Source organism: Pogona vitticeps, chromosome 1 (genome assembly GCF_051106095.1).
Source record: "Pogona vitticeps strain Pit_001003342236 chromosome 1, PviZW2.1, whole genome shotgun sequence".
Taxonomy (NCBI): domain Eukaryota; kingdom Metazoa; phylum Chordata; class Lepidosauria; order Squamata; family Agamidae; genus Pogona; species Pogona vitticeps.
Window position 1 is genome coordinate 62,566,343 of NC_135783.1, and position 14,012 is coordinate 62,580,354.

General features: G+C 39.5%; 1 protein-coding gene across 9 annotated transcripts in view; it reads left to right on the forward strand.

Annotated features, from left to right (window-relative positions):
• FAM120B (family with sequence similarity 120 member B) overlaps nucleotides 1-13,691 on the forward strand; it is a 56,321-nt gene extending 42,630 nt beyond the window's left edge. For 5 of the 9 annotated variants that reach the window (XM_020801211.3, XM_078383168.1, XM_020801210.3 and 2 more), the window contains 5 exons: nucleotides 5,734-5,940; nucleotides 6,592-6,700; nucleotides 7,283-7,426; nucleotides 10,068-10,128; nucleotides 12,908-13,691. In XM_020801211.3, coding sequence (XP_020656870.3) covers nucleotides 5,734-5,940; nucleotides 6,592-6,700; nucleotides 7,283-7,426; nucleotides 10,068-10,128; nucleotides 12,908-12,995 — 609 coding nt within the window. In that variant the 3' untranslated portion in view covers nucleotides 12,996-13,691. The remainder of the gene's footprint in view (nucleotides 1-5,733; nucleotides 5,941-6,591; nucleotides 6,701-7,282; nucleotides 7,427-10,067; nucleotides 10,129-12,907) is intronic. The other 4 variants (XR_013540499.1, XM_072993907.2, XM_078383169.1 and 1 more) reach the window with 1 other exon arrangement.
• The last annotated feature ends 321 nt before the right edge of the window (nucleotides 13,692-14,012 follow it).

The window sequence follows — 14,012 nt, forward strand, 5'->3', positions numbered from 1 at the left end:
TCATTCATTCATTCATTCATTCATTCATTCCCCACTGTGCCTTCTGCAAGTAGAGCCAGCCTGTGTGGCTTTGGGCAAGCTGCACAGTTCCAGGACAAACCTAGAAGGAGAGAATGGTAAACCATTTTTGAGTGTTCTCTACCTGGAAACCTCTGAAAAAGTTTGCCGTAAGGCAGAATTGATTTGACAGTGCATAATTGTTATTATTAATCTCCCAATTAAAGGACTCATACTAGAACAAAAATATTTCTTTCTTTGAAAGAAATTACTGGCATACCAAGTGAAGTAGTTTGTCTGATAATAGTAACCAAAATCACCACATTTTCCAGAATGCACAAAATGTTTAAGGGGTTTTTAAATTGCCAGCTACCACTATGTTCTTGTCTCAACTTACTGTCCATTGATGATGAAGTATCTGAATAACTCCAACCTGTTCTGTCAGTATGTCACATACATATGAATCCTTCCTTTCTCTAGAATGTTCAGGGTGGCATGTTGATGCTTCTTGATAATCCTTCAAGATTACATTTAGGCTGAGATACTCTGATTGGCCCAGACATATACCTAGCCATATGGTGCAGATCTTGAGGGCATGGCGGTTGGGTGGAGTAGGGTATTCACCTGTCCTTCTTCTGCTAATACAATTGCTTCTCTTCCTACGACTATTCCATTAGATTCTGGGCATAAGAGCCCTACTAGATTAGACCAAAAGGCTGTCTTCATTTTGTTCCCACCATGGTCAGTCAGGTGCCTCTGGTAAGTCCACCTGTGGAACATAAGTACAATAACATTCTAAGTGTACATACACAAACCTATTTCCCTGGTTATAAACACTGTTGTGCTCATATAACTCAAGAGTTAGAAAGATAGCCTTTGTACTGTATGTGTGTTTGGTTTGAAGGTTAATGTCTGCTGTTATGATTAGTAGTACACATGTGGTTCTTCTTCTGGCCATCCAAGAGAACATAAGCAAGAGAAGGCAAATGTATCTGTTTAACTTGTAACTACACTGCACTGCACTTCTGTGAAGCAAACAATACAGTCATTTCCCAAAACACAAAATATGAATGTTATTTAGAGTATAGCTGCACCCTCATGTGGTCTCACTCCAGCATTTCAGTGTAAGGAATTCATAGGAACCTGAGAAGAACTTCTGGCAAAACAAAATCAGATTGTACATTACTCTGAGAACTTCTCGTTCTCATGATTTTTAAAATAATTTATTTAGTTTTAAACATATTATTTTTATTTTTTATTTATTTAATTTATACTTCGCCCATCTAGACTGAAGTCTACTCTGTGGGGCTAACAACAATCCAAATAAAATAAAACAGCAACATTAATACAATTGAAAGTGGCCATAAATAAATTAGATATTGACAGGAGGGAAGGCCTGCCTAAAGGCCTTGAATTTGCTCTTAAAAGCACCCAGTGAGGGAGCCAGACAAATTTCTGAGGGAAGATTTTTTTAAAATAGGGTTTAAAAACCCCACCAATAACAAAATCACAGCAGTTAATAGCAGGAATGAGAGTTATAACAGAACTGAAGCTCCTGACATAAAATTATTTTCACAATTTATGACATATTTCCATAGGAATCCATGGTGAACTGTAGGAATAGAGCTGGTTACCCATCATCATTTACATGACCAGTAAAGAATAGACAGTATCGTGACTTTGAGCATTTCTTACTCTTAAGACACCAGTGGTTATCAGTATTCATGGAGTGTAGCAAAAAATTAGAGCTGGAAAAAGGAGAATGTTCTGCAAAATGGGGATGTTACTTTAATTTCCTTGATTGATATTAATGTGGTTGTGATTGCTTGGTCATCCTAAGAATCTTCATATTTGAGATATAGCTGGAATTTAGGTAGTATAGTTGAAGGTGGCATTGAGTGTGAGAGAGCATCAGAAGCATTGTATGTATAAAGGCTGTCAATAGCGTATTGAAGGAACAGAGTAATTTAGAAGTGCTTCTCTCTGGCCAAAGTCAACCCCATCACTCAAGAACGCGTTCTCTTCCTGTTTTAATGTTGGTTAATGCTGCTGATGTTTCCTGGAATGAGACATTGAGGAAGACAATTTAAGCAGAAATGTTTAAGAGCCCAATAACAAATGTTGTATAACAGTGGTTCCCAACCTTGGACTGCAATATCCATAAGCCTTTACCACCAGCTGTACTGTCCAGGGTTTCTGGGAGTTGCAGTTCAAGAACACCTAGGTTACCCAAGGTTGGCAGTCATTGCCAATAATATAATATAATTGTGTGCCATCATGTCAATTTTGACTTATGCCGACCCTTTCCAGGGTTTTCTAGGTAGAGAGTACAGTACTCGGAAGTGGTTTACTATTCCCTTCTTCTGGGGGTTCTCGGGCTATGCAGCTTGCCTATGGCTACACAGACTGGCTCTTCTCCCAGGAGGCACAGCAAGGAATCAAGTGCCCAAACTCTGGCTCCACAACTAGATACCTAAACCACCGAGCTATCCAGCCAAGTTCAAATATCATATTTTTCTCTATATGGTGCTTTTGTACCTGTGGCCATTACTACATTAACTGGCTGTAGCTGCCAACTAATTACAGAAATGTTGATGCCCACTTTTTAGATCATCTTAATAGACTTTTACTGTTTCTACCAAACAGCCCCAAGAAGAGTCAGCTGTGTAGGAAAAGACTACAGTATTTGTCTTCATAATTTTGAGAATCATGGGGCCAATACAGGCAACCTTTAGCCATAAATGACTGGGATGTATGAGGCCTTTCCATGCAGCTGAGGACTACTTGTGAATGAGGAAGCAGGTGACAAAGAACAATTGTGTGGGGGAAAATGTGACTGCCTGTGATCTTGTGAATGTGTTACACTGCATACAGACCCAAGACACAACCTCATGGAAAAATATTTTCTGTACTGTGATGGGTACAGTAGACCCAAAAGGTGTAGTTGAAAGAAGGGGTTGACTGTTTAGTGCACTAGTAGGTTAAAAGCTGATTTTATGCATTTTATGAATTTGAAGTTAGGGTTCTGCTGTTACATAGCCCTCTGAAACTTCATGTGGGCAAAGAAAATAAATGCTGCTTTGAAAATTGAGTAACAATGTGCTTGTTTAGTCATAGATAGTGCCATATGGTAAGTTCAAGTAGGCTACCACTGTGCATTTTAGGCCTTTCAGTAGAAAGACAACATTTCTCTAACAAAAGCGGTTGGAGATTCTTGGCTATAAATGAAGGAAGACCAGCAGTTATCACTTCAGTAGTATCTGCACTGCTGGAGTGGCACCTAAAATTAATGGGTCTGTCTATCATTTATAACAAAGTCATCCATCAAAGACAGAATGTTCACACCTCACAGCAAGAGCTGCCAGGTGGAATTGTGCCTTTGCCCTCATCTTGCCATGGGCAGGAAGGTTTCCACTCAGTGAGGCATTTCTGGAAAGCGTTCAGGCCAAAGCAGCTTGTTTATAGGTAGTAGGACTTCCCCCTGCTCTGCCATCACCACTGTCTTCCCCCTGATCTTTTGACAACTTATTATGTGTTCCTGGGAAGCTGCTGCAGCTGTCACGGCCTTCTTGCCTTTCAGGCTGTCTCACACTGGGCCCATTCTCCATGTTGCACATGTTTGGTACCTCTGGGGTGGTCAACTAGTGGCAAGCTTAGGGCCATGTGGGAGGGAACAGCTGAAAGGGCCCCATGATGTTGGAGTCTCCTTCCTCCCTGTATGGAGTCCTGCTTTTTTATATAACCTTTCATTTATAAACATTTAAAGAAAACAGGCCGATATTAGAAGAGAAAATGTGTTAGTCTGTGCAAGCATATCAGGCAAAAGCAAAAAAAGTAAAAAGATGAAAATGCTGTGGCACCTTAAAGACTGTTGTATTTTAATGTAAGCTTTCATGAACCTTTTTCACCCTCTTCTTCAGACATATCTGTCTGAATAAGTGGGCGAAGAAGCTCCATGAAAGCTTACATTAAAACACAACAGTCTTTAAGGTGCCATAATGTTTATGCAGATATTATTCCACCTGATTGTTCAGCAGAAGGAAAATATACTATATTCCAGTACTTTGAATGCAAAAGCATGTAAATGCACACAGATCCTAAATGCAAGCAGGTACTCCACAAGCATGCAGATACTTTTTAAAAAAATGTAAAATAATGTAATAAATTGCAAATCTTCAAACTGTTGATATTACTTAATATTAGTGCTTAGCCATTTTAATAAATGTAATTCTTGCTTGACCATGGAAACTGGGAGTGGAAGCAGGATGGAACTGGTGAAACCACTCATTATGTATCACACTACCTTGAAAGCTCTATAAGGACCCTATATTTATTATTTATTTAAAATATTTTTATCCTGCCTTTCTCCATAAAAAGCACCCAAGGTGGCTTACATCATTAAAAAGAAAATATTAAAAAGCTAAAAACAAAGCACTGTATACAAATATTTAAAAAGAATTGTACATTGAACAAGGATTGTATTTAAAACAGTAAATAAAATTAATACTAAAACACATTTAAAACAACAGAGCACAACAATCTTCAACTTTATGGCACATAATTCTCTCTCTCTCTCTCTCTCTCTCTCTCTCTCTCTCTCTCTCTCTCGTCCTGTGTTGTATGTGAATTTATCTTTGGAAACCATCTTGGAATTTCAAGTGGTACAGAAAAGGGTGGTTTCTGGGTTCAATACTGAGGCCAGCTTCTAAAGCTCTAAATGGCTTAGGACATGTCTACCTGTCAGATTGCCCACTCCCATCTGTTCCTTGCAGTCATGGTGTTCCTTCCACACAGCTATAAAAATGTGGTGTGTTGAGAAACCCTCTGGTGCACTCAGAGTAATAGGGCCCTCCAAATATAGCAAAATTGCTTCCCATGTCCCTAAATAGCACAGCAGGACTTTCTGAGCTAAAAAGGTTTTTTTAAAAAAGTTTATAAATCGTGGTTAGTGGGTCCACATGTTGCCCATACCTGATTTAAATGGAAGAGAAAGATCTAGATTTTGTTTAGTTTTCTTTCTTTTTCTTGTTTCAATTGTATTCCAGGCTTTTGATATCTTAACAGTTCACTCTTTCATCCTTTTGATGCAGTTACAATTTATTTGCGCGTGTGTGTGTGTGTGTGTGTGTGTGTGTGTGTGTGTGTGTGTGTGTGTGTGTGTGTGTGTGTGTGTGTGTGTGTGTGTGTGTGTGTGTGTGTGTGTGTGTGTGTGTGTGTGTGTGTGTGTGTGTGTGTGTGTGTGTGTGTGTGTGTGTGTGTGTGTTATTCTTCCTTTAGTGCATTTACCACAAAATGTGCAGTTGCCTGCCTGGTTACTTGTTAAAGAATCTTCTGAAAGGATCTCATGGGCCTTTTAAATATCTAGGACCTTGTAATTCTGAGTTGGTTTGTGACGTATGCCGGCTGAACTGCTGCTCATCTCCCTGTAAACTGAATGGATTTTATCTCTTTATATATACAGTATTTTTTTTTCTCTAAAGGGTGGCAAGTACTAGCCACAGGATTTGTGCATAATGGAAGAAGTTAGCAAAATAGACAACTACATTTCTTTTCAGTTGATGTTGAGGAACTGTGATTTTTTTTTAAAAAAAAAATTATTTATATCCTGCCTTTCTCCTATTATTATCCACTAATTTTGCTGCCAGCATTAAGAACTAGGCAAATGTTTCTGTGAACCCAATTGAAATGGAGGAATGTTTTGAACAAAAATATCTCTTATTTTTAAACTTTCAATAGCTTGGCGAGATTGATTCAAGAGCTGTACATCTTGGCTCTCTTTTCATCCGGGGTCTCGGTGTATTGATGATGGCCAATAGTACCTGTGGCTTCCCCTTTAGAATGGAAGATTTAATGCCGTGGCATATATTTGATGGGAAACTTTTCCAAGAGAAATACCAGCAGGCTCACAGAGGGTACCCTTTAAAGGAGCTTTTGGAAGTTAATGTAAGTACTGTATGTGTGCTAGTTTGTAGCTGGGGAAACAACTTTCCTATTTTAGGAGAAGTTAAGCCTATGTTTATTTTTATTTTATTTTTTAAAATACAAATAAAATAATAATTTGTGAATTATCTTTGTGCAGTCTCCCACGTTTTCTATCTCTTCATTTTACTACAGTGAAAGACCACTTTGTTGAACTGAAATATGTTTCCTGGTATTATTATTTTTTCTCCTGTAGCTGCAGGAGTAATAACCGGAAGCATAGATACGGGAATCGTCTTGAGTACATGAAGACATGTTGTGGGAAAAAATAGTTTCTTCCTGTTTCTGTTGTAATGTGGTACTGGGAGAAGGACATCCAGGGACTTACACTACTGTGTCGCGAATAAAAGCTCATATTTGTTTTATATTAGTTTTATTTTGATAAAATCTATACTTGTTTAAAGCTGGGTGGATGAAAAAGGAAAGTGGACAAGGCAGAACCATGATTTGCGTTTGCATGTTTGAAAGCAGAAACCATGAATTTAATTCTGTGCCGTGGTTAGTGGGCATAACCTTTTGATGTGAATTTTTGAAGATGTTATTTTGATGCAGACTACCGTATATAAAAAGAAAGATAATTTGCCAGTATTATTCTTTGTTATCTCTTGTCTGCAGGAATCTTGGATCGCAAAGTTTCAGAATCTGACGTCCCTTATTTGCAAAACATGTTCTGTGAGAGGTAGAAAAATCCAAAGCAAACAGCGACTGACTAGCTTTATGACAGGTGGGCCTCAGTTCTCCAACAAATCCATCCTGTTCATAGTACAGTACCAGTCACTTCTAAGCAAAGTTGAGATGTCCTGTGAGACTGTGCTGAAGCAGTGAGCTCAGAGAGAGGTTGCCAGTGGGAAGCCATGCTTTTGAACAAACATTTTGCCAGTTTTGTCAAGTTTTATATTTAAGATTTTGATGGGTCCTGGTATAAATACAGTTGCTGCATAAACTGGTGGTTGATACAGAAATAAAGGGGAACCAAGGGATATATTGTAGATGATGCAAATATCATTCCATGTCATAAATTGTGTATACCCTGTGTGTACCTATGGAAAGCCTTGATTGGCCGTCTGAGTGGCAAACCAGGCACACCCATGCTGTTCATATGGGAAAACATGAAAGGTACGCATGGTTGCCTACGCGGCTTTTTGCATGTGAAACTGAGAAGCTGCTTGAAGCAGTAAATTTACTCAAGATAATTATTTCTTTAGTGCTCTTTGAATCCTCAGATTGTAATCAGCTGAAACATTATTCCAATATATTCCGTGAACTAGTGAACCATCTGTTTCAAAGGGAATGAATTCTTTTTCAGAGAAGCAAGAAAGAGGTGGAGGTTCTCGCTTTCAGAACCCAAGCAGAGCTTGGTCTCATCCTTATCCTTACCATCATCACGACAGGGAAGGCTCATGGAGGGGACCTCAGCCACCTGGTTATTCATCTGGATGCCAGCCTCCAGGTAAACACATACAGTATATTTTGCAGATAACTAACTGTCTAAATTATTTTTAATGAAATCATTTTGTTTTGTGGTGGTTTTTTTAAAAGTAAAACATAAATTATAGCCTGTAGTTTCAAATCCTCATTTGTTGTCCAGAGCTGTAAAGCATGATGGAACATTTGTGTAGGATCTCTGTTTAATGGCTCTTGGATATACTTCATATTGAGCTTACAATTGCAGTCAAGCTCTTTCCTCTTTTAAGCCTGAGTTGTATTCAGTCTTTCAATGAGATAATTAAAATATCACACTTAATTGTCTGTAATTTTCCTCCATTTCACCACCATAATCTGGCAGCTCTATATTAATCATCTTGCTATATACCCCTATATTAACATCAAGTTTAGAACATGTGTTAATTTATCAGCTGAAGAAACAGAAGCTTAATTTGTCATTTTAAGAAACTGCTGCCTCCAGTCTTATTACTCTCTATATAGACAGTTCTTGGATGAGGTGGAAAGACTGTAACAACAAAGAGGACAGAACCAGGCTGAACATTTCTCAGGGCATAGGGTCTCCAAACACTTTCAGTCTTCTTATGCCACACAAATTTATCTGAGAAGAAAGGAAGCTGAGCTATTTCCATCCTTCCTTCTTGACTGCCCATCGGAACCAAAGACAGAAGCAAGTTGCTAGCTGAAAATTCAAAGAAAGCATTAATTCCTCTTGCAGTATCTGCTGCCCAGGAAGGAAGGGGGTGGTGCAGCTTGAGTTCCTTTAGATCAGGAATAGCGCTTCATGAGTGAAGTCCTTTGTAACATACAGCTTTGCTCACACTTGATCCTGTCACTGAGGAAGAAGGAACAGTGCCAGTTCCTTCATAGGTGCTATGAGAGGAAAGCATGAATTCTTCCTCAAGTTACGCACAAAGGCCTCTCAAGGAAGGACAACCCGGAAAAACTCCAGCTGAATACTTTACCATGTACAAATCATAACTTTTTAACGAGCAAGGGGCAATGACCAACTGTCACTGCTGATTCAGCTTTCTGTGAATCTTGGCGGTTATTTTTCATCAGGGAGGATCAATTTCGTAGGTCTCGGGAAGGTGAAGCAATTTTATGCCTACTAACACCTCATGGGCTACACAGACTGTCCAAAATGAAGAAAACGAAACTAGAAATGTCAGAAAGTTTACTTTCAGTTTTGAAAAGTGGTTTTTGGATTTGTTTGTTTGTTTGTCCTGTTAAATAAATTACAGAGTTTTCCTGCACCATGCCACTCACTGGGTTTGGGCGCAGTTTGTTTGTTTGTTTGTTTAAATGTCTGGAGAGTCAGGAAATTTAAAAAAGCCTCCCTCCCTTTTTTCTGTGTGCTTGCTTATTTTATTGTTTATTAACTGCTGGATAGCTCAGTGATTTAAGAATTTGGCTACAGAGCCTAAGGTTGGGAGTACAAATCCCTACTGTGCCTTCTTGACAAGTACTAGACTAGATGATCCCTTAGGATCCCTTCCAGCTCTGCAGTTCGAAGATTATCTAAGATTATTATTTCACTGGGGCATCCTTCAGTGGTTCCAGTCCCTAATGGTGCTGAAAGGGGAACTCTCTGCCTTTTAGACATTTCTACTGTGGCAAGTCCCTTCTTGCTCTTTAGGACTTTTGATACTTTTATGAAATGGACAGATGAGGACATCTGGGGAGTCGGAGGTAGGCACTACTGTGAGGACAAAAAGGGAGTAAGTTTGTGCATCTCGAGGTTCCTTGAATGAGAGGCAGAATAGGTGGAACTTTCCAACTAGCTCTTTCTAAAGAAAACTAATCTGTCTATGGTATTTTGGCTAGCCATTCATAATAGAAACATATATGCTTAAATAGCTATATTTGGGATTCTGAAAAAGCCCAGGTGAACCAGAATTTGACAAACTTTTTATTTTGAAAGACAATGGCTAGCTGGGTTGGTCTGGGAGTTTTCATCCAAATAAGTAACCTTCCAAGCTCTGATTTAAAATATTTGATGGTGACCACTAAACCAGAAAGGGAGCTTATGTGTAGAATATTAACTTTACTGAATTTTTGCCCTTATGTGAAACATTGTATGTTTCTTCTCTTTGTGACCTTGTTTATATAAACATCTTCTCATCAGGTGCTACATCAAGATGGTCCATGATAAAAACTGCACTTCCTACCATTTCCGCTGTTACTTTTTCTAGCTCTGCAGTGTATTATGACTTTTAACAAAAATTATATGATACAAATTTGATACAAATGAAACTAAAATAGCAAAAAGAACAACAACAAAAACCCCAAAGCAGTACAGAAAAATGTGGCCAAAATCATCTTGGCCATTTATGCACCCATGAGAGAAAACACAGACATCGCCATGACTTACCAATGAGGTACTGGTTGCATGTTGGTTGTGTGCCTGTTACAAACAGAGCACCCCAATAGTAAGCTGGAATAAAGCCATGGTGATGCCTGTATTTTCTCTTCCCCATGCATAAATAATCAGTAGAATTCTAATTATTTTTTTAAAGAGTGTATCCTTGGATTTATTTATTGGTGTGTGGAATGCAAATTCCTGATATTATTTTTTAAAATTCTGAAGAGTTATGTGTTTCCTGGACATTGAAAACTAATACAGTATTTCTTTCTCCCCTTGCCAGGTCCAGAATATAGGCCAAGACACCAACCTCTAAGGGGACAAAGATTCTGCCTAGCTCCTCGGTAAATATAGAAAGTAATAAAAAGAGGTGGCACGTGCATTGAGTGTATAAATTGACAATTAAAATACCAAGAGTGGAGCCATCCAAACTGTCTTCACTATTGGTTCCCTCTGAATACTCTTCAGTCTCTTAGTATCCCTCTCTGGCGCACTCTCCAAATATGTCAGAGTACAACTTCCCATCATCCTTCTGTAGCTAGGTCTTGGCAGTGCTGGACGGGAATAAAGGTAGGTGTGCTCCAAAGCCATGCTCAATAGATGATGGGAGCTGCCATCTAACACACCTGGGGATCACCAGGTTGGGGGAAGCCACTTAATTTGTTGTCATACTGTACACACCTGAATTTTCTGCCACAAATGTTGGCATGGAAGTTTAATTCAAGGCTGGGCAATCCTGAGGTTCAAGGGAAGCCCACATCCACCCCTGGATATTGGAGGGATACCCTTCCACTCATACCTCAAATCTGCCCAAAGCTACACATTTTATATAAATAAATATATATTTACCTAAAAAGGATTTGCTGTGTTTGTGGCCTACCCGGAACTGTTTTAGAAAAATTCACTTGCAGTTTCGAAAAAGATCTTCTAGGCCTAAAGCAATTTTTGGAGAGTAAAACATAATGAAATCACCCTCCTTAAATGATGCAAAGGCCCTTCTTTTTAGCAAAATCATTATTTTCAAAAATGTAGAGAAGTTAGAGGCCCAAGAGGGCTGCATATGGACTGTAGGGGAAGTCATATGTAGCCTGCAAGCCATGCTTGACCCTCTCCTGCTTTAATTAATTTAGCTGCACTTTTCTTTCTTCATTTCTTATGAATGGTTCTCCTTGATGTGCTATACAAAAATACCTTAAAATCAAAATAACATTTACTTATTTATTTATTTAATTGATACTACGCCCGTCTAGACCAAAGTCTACTCTGGGTGGCTAACAACACTCCAAATACTGATAAAATAAAATAAAACAACAACATTGATACAATTGAAGATGGCAATAAATAAATTAGGCATTGACAGGAGGGAAGGCCTGCTTAAAGAGCCAGGTCTTGATTTTGCTTTTAAAAACACCCAGCAAGGAAGCCAGACAAATTTCTGGGGGGAGATTGTTCCAGAGGCAAGGGGCCACTGCCGAGAAGGCCCACTTTCTTGTTCTTTCTCTTCAGGCCTCCCTCAGCGTTAGGCCCCCTCAGCCGCCCATCTTGACTATAGTGAGTGATTCGGGTAGATCTCGGTGGGAGGAGGCACTCCGCCAGATATTGAGGTCCTATACCATTTAGGGCTTTATATGTCATTGTTAGTACTTTTAAATCAGTGCGGAAACAAATGGGCAGCCAATGCAAGGCAGCCAGAGTAGGGGAGATATGTTGATGTTTTCTCACCCCAGTAAGAAGTCTGGACGCCACATTCTGCACCATTTGAAGCTTCCGCATCAATCTCAAAGATAGCTCCACACATTACAGTAGTCTAATCTCGAGACTACAAGCACATGGACCAGAGTGGTGAGGGCCCCGACATCAAAATAGGAATGCAGCTGGGCAATCCACCGAAGATGGAAGTAGGCAGTGTGGACCACTGACACCACCTGGGTTTCCATGGTGAGTGCTGGATCCAGATGGACCTCCAAGCTGTGAACCTCACTCTTTGCAGTAAGAGTCACTCCCCCAAAAGAGAGGGAGTTTCCCAAACCACTAATGTTGGGGCCACCCACCCTCAGGACCTCCGTCTTGTCTGGGTTCAGCCTCATACCATTCACCTGCATCCATTTCAATATGGCTCCAGACAGCGCTGAAGGGACGCAACAGCATCCACTGTTGTTGGAAAAAAAGGATATATAGAACTGGGTGTCATCAGTGTATTGATGACACGAAGCCCCAAACCCCCTGATGACCTTACTCAGTGGCCTCATGTAGTTATTAAACAGCATTGGGGAGATAATCAAGCCCTGCGAGACCCCACAATTAAGGTTCCATGGAGCCGATACACTCTCCCCAAGCTGTACTCTCTGGGGAAGGTCCTCCAAGAAGGATCGGAGCCAGGCAAGCGCCAGACCACTGATTCCCAGCTCAGAGAGTCTCCCCAGGAAGATACCTTGGTCAACGGTATCAAAGGCAGCTAAGATATCAAGAAGGACCAACAGAGACATTTTGCCCCTGTTGGCCTCCCTCAGCAGGTCATCAAACAGGGCAAGCAATGGCACGGCCTGAAGCCTGAGTGAAATGGATCCAGGATGTTTTGGTTTCACCCAAAAGGGCCTGGAGCTGGCCAGCCACCATTTTGCTGAGGAAAGAAACATTGGCGATGGGCCTATAATTGCCAATGTCATCCACCGCCAAACTTGGTTTCTTCCTAATGGGCCTAATAAGTGTCTCCTTGAGGGCAAGGGGAGCCTTTCCCTCCTGGAGAGACTGATTAATTATTGCAGTGGCCCATTTGGTTGTTATTGGCCTGGCTGCTTTGATTAGCCAGGCCAAGCAAGGGTCAAGGGAGGAGGTGGTGACACGACAGCGGTCAAGCACTTTGCCCACCATATCTGGCATCACAGGCTGAAAGAGATTGAGTCTCATCAAAAATGGTTTCATCTTAATGCAGGGTTGGGTGTTTTTTGCCCATGAAGTCCTTGATGATAACAAATTATAGTCTGTTGCCAAGAGACTGTAATGAATATCTAAGAGCATCTAATGTTCAATTTTGTTTGGCCATGCAAACATGTAATATGTTTTTCTTTCTTTCTGTGTACCTATGTATGGCTTGTTTATTTATGTCTTTTTTTCTTATGACAGTTTATTTGTATTTTTAGATGGCCCAGGTGACTCTCCTCCTCATTGGAATGGAGTAAAAAGCATATGTGCATACAAGGAACTCTGTTAATTTAAAAGAAATTAATATTTAACATTAATTTGCTAGTTTATATTGTGGAAAGAGCAATTAGGCACAATCAAGCTTTAAAAACAATGGGCTATGGAATACGTCTTGCCTTAACTTTTACAAGCCAGTGGATATATGGTGCTATTGTGGACAGTGTGTCAAACTAGGACTCAGGAGACCAGGGTTCAAATCCCCAGTAAGCCATGGAAATTCACTGGTGTGTTTGTGTGTCTCTAGTAAAACCACTCTTTCAATATTGTACATCTTTATGTTTGATCCCAGTCAAGTAACTTGGCTGCCGGTAATAACACCAAGAAAACTCATAAGCTGCTGATATTCTTATGAGTATATTGCAGTATTGTGGATTAGAATGTAGTCCCTGAAGACATGTACAAGTTTTAGTCCAACATTATTGAGTATTGTTACTAATAAAGCAGAAAATATTTGAATGCATTTGTGGTTAACACATAAGAAATAGGTTAAGCTACAAAGACTGAAAAGACAGTTCCATATGGGTTTAGTCAACAAAACAATAATAGTGAGCAAAGACAAAACATACCGTGCTGGAAGGAAAAATGTTAGAATTGCACAAAAACTGTCATTATTTTCGTAGATATTTAATAGATAGTCGATCTGTTCTAGTGATTTTGCGTGAACAATAAATATGGGTTTTATTAAATTGAATAATTAATGTCTAAATGCAGTTCTCTTATTTAGCAGATCTCTCGTCTGTTTTTTAACTGGTGTTCCCAAAGCACATCACAATATACACAACCAAACAAAAATAACAAATAAACAGTGATATTTATTATAAATATCTAATCTAAGCACACATGAATTCTTGCCCAGGGAAAATATAAACATTACAAATTTCTTATATTCATCTGAGAGTGGAATAGATACACTAACAGGAGACAGCAATGCCAATTGGTAAGTAATGCCAATCATCCTAAATCAGTCTAGCACTGTGGCATCATATATGGATAAGTAACGATGCATTAAAGACAAGAATATTTTAGA